The sequence below is a fragment of the Oreochromis niloticus genome, linkage group LG1, assembly GCF_001858045.2.
Source record: "Oreochromis niloticus isolate F11D_XX linkage group LG1, O_niloticus_UMD_NMBU, whole genome shotgun sequence".
In the NCBI taxonomy this organism is placed as follows: Eukaryota; Metazoa; Chordata; class Actinopteri; order Cichliformes; family Cichlidae; genus Oreochromis; species Oreochromis niloticus.
In genome coordinates, this window is record NC_031965.2 from 17456457 (window position 1) to 17465001 (window position 8545).

General features: G+C 41.0%; 2 protein-coding genes across 2 annotated transcripts in view; both read right to left on the minus strand.

Moving 5' to 3' along the window:
* Positions 1-5671, minus strand: part of LOC100694596 (CKLF-like MARVEL transmembrane domain containing 3) — a 9578-nt gene extending 3907 nt beyond the window's left edge. Inside the window, exons 1-4 of the mRNA XM_003445704.5 lie at positions 5399-5671; positions 1456-1611; positions 1231-1326; positions 1030-1147 (exon numbers count right to left, since the gene is read on the minus strand). Of these exons, the coding sequence (XP_003445752.1) occupies positions 1030-1147; positions 1231-1326; positions 1456-1611; positions 5399-5515 (487 nt within the window). The 5' untranslated portion in view covers positions 5516-5671. The remainder of the gene's footprint in view (positions 1-1029; positions 1148-1230; positions 1327-1455; positions 1612-5398) is intronic.
* Positions 5672-5789: 118 nt separating this feature from the next.
* On the minus strand, positions 5790-7379 carry cklf (chemokine like factor). Its single transcript, XM_003445703.5, has 4 exons — positions 7226-7379; positions 6604-6759; positions 6397-6492; positions 5790-6122 (listed from the first exon to the last, which is right to left on the minus strand). The coding sequence occupies exons 1-4, from the start codon at positions 7304-7306 to the stop codon at positions 6021-6023; spliced, it is 435 nt and encodes a 144-aa protein (XP_003445751.1). The 5' UTR covers positions 7307-7379; the 3' UTR covers positions 5790-6020.
* Positions 7380-8545: the final 1166 nt, after the last annotated feature.

Consider the following 8545-nt stretch of genomic DNA (forward strand, 5'->3'; position numbering starts at 1 on the left):
CTGACCTTCACACTGAGGTTGAAGTTGATTTAAGTGACTCTGAATGTGCTATGGTTGTTGGTATTTATTTAGATCATCCCTAGGTTTTACAGAAATTGGTTCAAAAAAGAGAAAATATCCTTTGGGTGAAAATGCCTTGTTGATGCCAAAGGTCAGGTGACCACACTGGGTATCACTCCTGTCAGCTAAGAACTGGAAACTCATGCTACAGTTGATACTGGATCACCAAAATTGTACAATATAAGATTAGAAAAATGCTGGCTGGTCTGATAAGTCTCTACACAACATGGAAGCATGGACTCATCCTGCCTTGAATCAACGATTTAGGCTGGTGGTGGAGCTGTACTGGTGTGGGAGATCTTTTCTTGGCACACTTAGTAGCAAGTTCATTATAGTTTACTAAAACTAAACTAAAAACTAAAACTAGATGTGACAAAACTAAAACTAAAATAAAACAGAGAGGTATTGTGCTTAGTTTTAGTTTGAGCTTAGTTTAGTTTTGTTAAAAACTTTATAACGACTTGACTGATGAGGCACTGAAGGATATGCTCACTGAGATTTAGGTTGTCTACAAGATTGTGAGTCCACTGCTTTCAAACCGTTAAGTATTTTCATTATTTTATAACATTAAAAACTAAACTGAAACAAGAAATTCAACTCTGGAAAATAACTGAATTGAGACTGAATTAAAAGCAAAAAGTCAAAATGAAATGAAATAAAGACAAACTAGAAAATGGAAAACTATAATAACTCTGCTTAGAATTACAAATAATATTAAGTATTATTGCTGATCATTTCCATTCCTTTGTAACCACAGTGTCCATCTTCTGATGGCTGCTTCCAGCATTTGTCACAAAGAAGAAACAAGAGGGTCCAAACCACAACTAGCAAGGTGTAACTAATAAAGCGGCCAGTGACAGACCTGTACTCAGAGCCTAAATAAAAACTAATTATATTTTTACCTATTTCTCTCGTATTATGTAACTACATTATACATGTACTTATATGTACATGGGGTGACTTTGTTACCTTGCTGTCTTGACGGTTCCTCGTTGGACTCCCCTCCTTGTTTCAAGAAACTGGCCAGCTCATTAAAAATGAAATAAAAATCTACGGCAAAAACAATGGTGGCGATGAACCCAAATATCTGCAAAAAGAGGCAAATACAATGTGAATACAATGACAAATGTATTCAGTTATTGACTATGCCGATGATGATGACAGCGTTACCCCAGCAGCCTTTGAGGAACCGTCTGAGTATCTGGACACTGCCATTATTGAGATGATGAAAAAGACAATGGAGGCAGTCACGCATCTAATGAAATCCTTTGAGAGAAAAACACCAGAGGTGATTCAGAGGCACAATCAAACACTACACGACTAATTTCTTCATTTAGCACCGCAAGATCATGCGGGACAAAGTTTCAAGGTTCTATCTGAAACAGCTGCTCTCACCGTTAGAGGCCAGCAGAAACCTTTAAACCTCTCGTTGAATTTGGTGGAGTAACCAAACAGCAAGAAGAGAGAAGCCAGGAATGCCAGCAGGGGGACGGTCACAAATGCTGCTGCCGAGGATCCAGCGAAGCACACGAATGATATAAAGGACAGACCCTAAGAAGAGCAAGACAAAACAAAGAGAAATAGAAAATAAGACAACTCTTTGGCATTTGAAATAAAAAGTTTAAGACATCAGATGGTGTGGAGTTATTTCCAAGTAGGATTCTGCAAGTCAGATCTAAATAATGAACCGTATTCAATTCAGTTTTCTCAAATCTTCGCCTTTCAAGATAGTGCTACAGTGCCCCGAAGCTGTTAGTCTGCGTGAATTACAGCTTCAGGCCCACTTCCTGTAAGGAGATACAGCTGTTAAAAGCTATTCACACAGGCTTCTACTCAATCACGTTTCTCTGTATGCCTCACGCATGTATGCTTGTGCAAACATCCACAAAAGAAACGCAGCTAAAATAAAGGAAAATGTTTTATTGCTTTTATTAATGACAAAGACGAGACGGCCGAGCCCGCCTTGTCTTTGAAGCTCCCCACTGGAAGAGCTGGACACACCACATCAGCACAAATGAAGGCGAGCCCAGACGCTGTAATCTCAAACAGCCACGGCCATCTTGTCTTTGTCTCAGTCAGTTATCCCACACTAGCCTGAGGGTAGGAACTCTGTCTGACTGAACCCAAACTCCTGCAGCTGCCGTTCTATAAAAATGCTGCTACCGAGCAATTTAAAACTTTCCTGTAAGGCAACACTTAACAGTAACATTTAGAATATATTCTGTTACAGTGTGACTCTCATGCATGTTTGTGTGTGAAGAACACATTGTGAGATGCCAGGATCTGTCTGTCTAAACAGCATTGAACTGGAAAGCTGAATTTGGCATGAAACAGTAAAAATCACACATCGTGTCAGTAAAAAAGAAAAAAATTATTGTTTAGATTATAATTATGTAAAACTAATTAAAAAGAAAGTTTACAGTTAAATCTCATTCTAAACACTGACAACACTCTGTAGTTTTAGTGGTGGATTAATCCAAGAAGAAAAATTATAGGGATTGAAATATGCCATGAGATATTTATGGCAGACTATTTATTTTCTGTGAGTATGAATCTGGGCTTGTAACCTCTCAAAAACATCCATTACGCAACACGTACCGAGCTGAGAAGCCTCACAATCTTTAGATTTTTAGTTTAGCCTATCACCTCACTTTAAGGTGGCACGCTTTGTCTCAACATGTGTCTCTTATTAACAGCTTGTTTGCATTTTGGAAACATTTCAAACACTACAGTCCTGTCTTTTACTGCACATTAAATGTAGACCCTGTGGTTACACAGACAGACACAGTGGTCTGACACACTATGTACGGTATTGCATGCTCAGCAGGTGCATATATGAGCCTGCCTAACACGTCCAACAAGGGCAACAGTGGTATTATGGTATGATCTATTTTCTTTAGAAGCCTCATGTGTAACATTTGAGTTCAGTGACTGTGGACTTGTGTAGTATTATTTGAAATCTTTTTAATCTGAAAGACAATCGCACACAGATGTGCGAGTTCATTTAAGGTTTCCCAACCACCTCAGGGAAGTTTAGCTTACACAGCAACTTAAAGCAAATTAATTTAGCTTCATACCTTGTATCATACCTTTAACACTGAGATAAAAACGTAACATTTGAAAAGGCCACCCCTCATTCAGACTTGTCCCTCATTTTTATACCGGTGGATTATTGTTTGTGGTGCTGAGGTGAATGGGAAATCATTTTTAACTGTTTAAACAGATGCTTCAAAAATCAAATAACCAAAGAGTTGGAAAGTATAAGAAACAGATTTCAAAATCTTGAAAATCCTGCACAGCATACCATTCACATACAGAGAGATGCACTGACACGCTTATAAAAGTTTAGAAATGTTAGATGGACTCACTGAACAGAAGTGCTGCATAGTATATCACAAATCACCTACAGTCCAAGTAGGACACACTTCTGACTTCTACTGTTGACAAAAGTCTTGTGTTCTCCTTGATTTCTTTATATTTTGCTAGGAAAATGTGATTTAGATGGAAATACAGTATGTAAGGCAAAAAGCAATTCTAACAAGCCTGAAGGTTAATATTTGATATGACCACCTTTACTCTAAGAACAGGCTGAACTCTCTTAGGCAAGCTATCTTGTCATTTCTTTAAGTCTTTGGATGTTGGCTGGCTTTTTTTCTGTTCTCTGTCAAGATGATCCCACACGGCTTCAATAATGTCGAATTCCAGGCTCTGCGAGGCCAATCCATGACTGATAGTGTCCCATTGTCTCTTTATCTATTCAGGTATGATTATACTGCACTGGCAGTGTGTTTTGGGGTGATTGTCATGCTGAAAAATGAAGGTGTTGCCAATCACATGCTTTGCAGATGGTGGATCAAAATCTGATGGTACTTTTCTCTGTTCATAATTCCACCAATTTGGTCAGGATCTCCAACATCACTGGCTGAAGTTCAGCCCCAAACCATGACGGAGCCTCCACCTTGTTTTACAGACACTCACTGTTGTACCTCTCTCCTCACCTCCTCCATATATACAACCAAAAATGTCAAACTTGGTATTAACACTACATCAGACCTGTTGCCACTGATTTTCACTCCACCTCTTGCATGGTTTGGCATACCTCACTCTTTTCATTTGTCCACCACTTGTCCAGTTTTCTGAGATTTTTTTTTAAGGACACACTGAACATCATGCCGAGATATGCCAAGCTTTCAGCCAATAGTTCTGTGAGAATCACCTTGTTTGTGCAAAAAATTAAATTTTATCTCTATCAGGCTGTCTTATCGCTGGCATTATTAAAGATTCGACCACAGAAATCGAAACAAATGATGTGTTTTTGTGACCGGCTGCTAATAACAAAGAGGCTAAAGATACAACTGGTTCTTGGCTGAGTTAAGCCTTTCAGTTAGCCTTGTTTGAGCTTGAATGGTTCATAGCTGAGTATTATGTGGCTTAAGTGAAATAAATGATCTGAAAATGTTCAACTACTGGGGTTGTCCAAATAAAAACTTTGAAAGACCTTCAAAAAGCCTGGAACTACTGGTCACAACAAATTCTGGCTCCTTCCAGAATAATGAAAATATAAAGATATTAAGGGTTGGCTAAAGACTTTTGCACACCACTATCTGTGTCTTGTTTAACGTGGGTTATAGGCCATTCCACGCTGTGAAGCAGCAGTAAAGAGACCGCGCTTTATGTGGGAGTGTAGAGCTGTGCTCCAGGCGACATGCAGTAAAGGATGTGACTGCGGGGAAGATAACTGCTCACTCACAGCCCAGCATGAGCCGAATGTCACATGACACAGTTTGAGGGTTCGCAGCGAGAAGACCCTTCCCACAAATAACTCGCGATGCTGGTAATCTCACACTAACACCATGGCGCAGACAGCTTTTCAGTACTTGGTTTGTTGAAATCGACAATAAAAACCTAAGTTCTTCTCGATACACGTGGATATTTGAACTTGAAATGAATTGTGCACAAAAGAGAGCCTGGAATTAGACCGTGGTTTACTTGGATCACTGACAGCGTGGACAACAGTGGTTACCTCAGGCTTTTCACCGCGTGTCCATCCAAACCAGTATGATCCAGTATAAAGTCAGTCAGAGTTTCCTAAGCTTGTCTCACGCCTGCTTTAAACTTACTGTTCTTCCCGTTTCTAAAGGAGACCTAACGGAAACCGAGTGAACCCAAAATGACAGTTAACCACTCTTTTAAAGTTATTTCTAAATGTGCACTGAAAGCAACACAGTGCAGTGTCTGCAACAACCGCCAGAAACTACCCACAACTCTGCGCCTTTGGTGAAATAACGGTCCACTGGCGCTCAAATTTGCTGGCCTGGCTCATCGGGTCATTTCTTACCACTTCAGCAATAAGCAGCATTCCTTTCCTGGATGTGACGAACTCTTTGCTGGGAAGAATAGACTTCAGGACAGCCTGGGGCGGCCGGTTCGAGCTGGGAGCCTCGATGTCTCCCATTGTTATGAAAAGAAAAACTCTCCTCGAGCTCCTGGCTGCTCAAACTACAAGTACTGCAGAGATTTTAGTGCAAAATAAACACACACACACACACAAACACTCAAATGAGATATGAGGAGGCGTGAGGCTTCTCTGAGGTGGAAGCGGAAACAATGACAAGCGCGGAAACGCAGCGCGCACGCCAGAAAAAAAGAAGCGCAACATCTGCTTTCTCCAGATGTGAAATGCGATGCCCCCAGCTGCACACAACGGCGGAAATATACAACTCATGATGTCACAAAGAAAAAATCTTTATTGATATTTGTTTTTTCTCTCTCTCCTTTACAATTTAGACATCTTAAACAGCCACACCATGCTTAGTTACAGAATCAAATATGCCTGTGGATAAACTAACAAACACTTCTACAGCTAAACCTTTAAACTACCCACAGAATACAAAAGCAATTAGCGGGTTGGGGTCATTCATGCGCACACGTTGTCATTAGTTTGCTGCAGTTCGTCTGTTTTATGTATTCTGCGTTTCAGTCCTCGGCCTGTTGAATGTGATGATACTGAAGAGAATGTAGCTCTCAAGGCACAGCAGCACAGCTAAGAGGAAACACGCGATCTGCAAAAAGAGGGTGAATCTCAGCATGCATCCATTGCATTCCATATGTGTGTGTTCGCGCGTGTGTATGTAGGCTACTCATATTGGGAGTATTTTTACGTTTTTACACAGTCAAACTTTAAGGATTTGCCTCCTTTTGAGAAACAAGAAAACAAGTCATTCAGGGGTAAAGGCTTGTTTAAACTGATGGTAGTGCTCCAGAAGTGAATCTATGCCAATGCATGAAGGTTTAATGTTACTGAGCATACTGTGTATACACTTAAATACTTCTCACCCCTCCGATCAGCATGCCTGTATTAATGTAGGAAGTCATAGCCATCAAGCTCAAGGTGATGAAGTAAACGGTTGCAAAGACTGAATTGAATACATCCTGAAGAAGGAGAACAAAAAGAAAAGAACAAGAGCTTGAACATGCAACAGGCAGTCACACTTTTTTTTTCACTCTCTTTCACTATCTCCACAGTTATAACACATCACTTACAACTAGAGGCCAAAAGAAGAACGTCAGCCTCTTGTTGAGTTTGAGCAGGTAGAGCACCAGCAGAAGCGAGGTGATGAAAAACTCTAACACTGTGGCTGCGATGTACTTGGGTGTCGAGGCTACAGTGAAACACACAAAAGCCACAAACAGAGTCACCTAAAGGAGAGAGGGGGAGAGTGCAAAGAGAAACTGTCACTGAGATAACAGAGCCAAGAAAAAAACCATTGTGATGTTTGATAACAGCATATTTTAAAACTGCATCGTGTACTGTGACGTCTCCTTCCTTCTCATCCACTGGTTGCTTTGCAGGGTTTTTTTGCAACGTGTTGCACCTTTCAGTTTAGAGAGAAAAACAGGAACTGACATTTTGAGAAGCTTTCCCCATGACATTTAAAAAGATTAAACACATCATGATCCACTTCAGCAACAGCCTTTAAATCACACACTGCTTATACTAACATTTGCAAACTAAAGCATATAGCAAATTTGTGAAGCTATTGCGCCATGTTCTGTTTCTGTTCCCCTTTTTTAACAGGCACAAGGCGGAGAGACGGCATGTATCAGCTGTTTTAAACCACATTACGCCAAATGTCCAAAGTTAGGATATAAGCAGATATCTCACCATCTCTGTCACCTTCACAATCCCCCTCCTGGATTTGAGAAAAGCAGTGTCCACGTCCATGGCTGTCTGTTTTGTTGTCATTCTACAGTATGATGATCTGATTTCAACAGAGAACTCGCTCAGTCTGTTTCCTGAACATGTAATTTCCTTTGATAGAAATAGAAAATGACTTGTCACAGGAATAGACACAGTATTTTCACATCTACTGCTACTTACCACTGCTCAGGGGGAAAAAACACCAGTGAAGATGAGCTATGGCTGCAACAGAAACCTTACCTAGAGCCAGAGATTAACCACCACTGAGGACAGACACTGTGGGTAAAACATCATATTTGCTTTTAGGATGGATAAGATCGTAAGTAACATCTTCATCAACTTCAGTAAATGTTGAACATCAACAGGAATAACTGAAGATTTCTGTTTCAGCAGTTAAATGCAGAGTCAAACCTTGACCTAATAAGCCTACAGCTTGACTACTCTGATTCTCACACTTGGACTATGGTTGTACTACCAGTTGGCTAATTGTGGCTACATTTTAAAAAGCTATGTCTTCCTCTCATTTATTCTCAGTCAGATTGGTGCATAAGCGTCTGTGAAGGTTCTCAGTCATCCAGGTCATCCTAGTCTAAAGACGTTTCACCTCTCATCTGAGAAGCTTCTTCAGTTCTAAGAGCAACTGGTGGAGAATCCTGGTTTTTAAGTCTTATGGGAGTGTCCCCAAGCTGTGCCCAAGCTGCCATGTGTTTATGAAGTGGCTGTACAGACACTTCATAAACACATGGCACAACATAGAAGAGCCACCTTGACGGGACAAGACTCGGCTGTCCATCTGCATCTGAAGGACAAAGGTCACTCTTCCGAGGATGCTAATGCTGACATTTTGGACAGAGAAGACAGATGGTTTGAAAGAGGAGTGAAAGAAGCCATCTATGTCCACTGTGAGCGACCATCTTTGAACAGAGGCGGTGGCTTACAACACCAACTGTCTGTCATGTATAATCCAGTTTTGAGATCCCTTCCCAGATGCCTTAACGCCCACTCACATCCTGGGCCATCTGACCTCAGGAAATCACATGATAGGGTGGAGCTAGGTTTCACAATGGGTTCACCCGAAACCCTGGCTGATTGTGACCTACATCCGTTTTCACACCTTGGCTCATGTGATTAGGTAGAGGATCAATAGGGGGTCCAGGACCCTCTTGGGGGACACTCCCATAGGGCTTAAAATCTGGGACTCTCCACCAGTTGCTCTTAGAACTGAAGAAGCTTCTCGGATGAGAGTTGAAACGTCTTCAAGCAAACTTAAAGAAGTCCAAACGC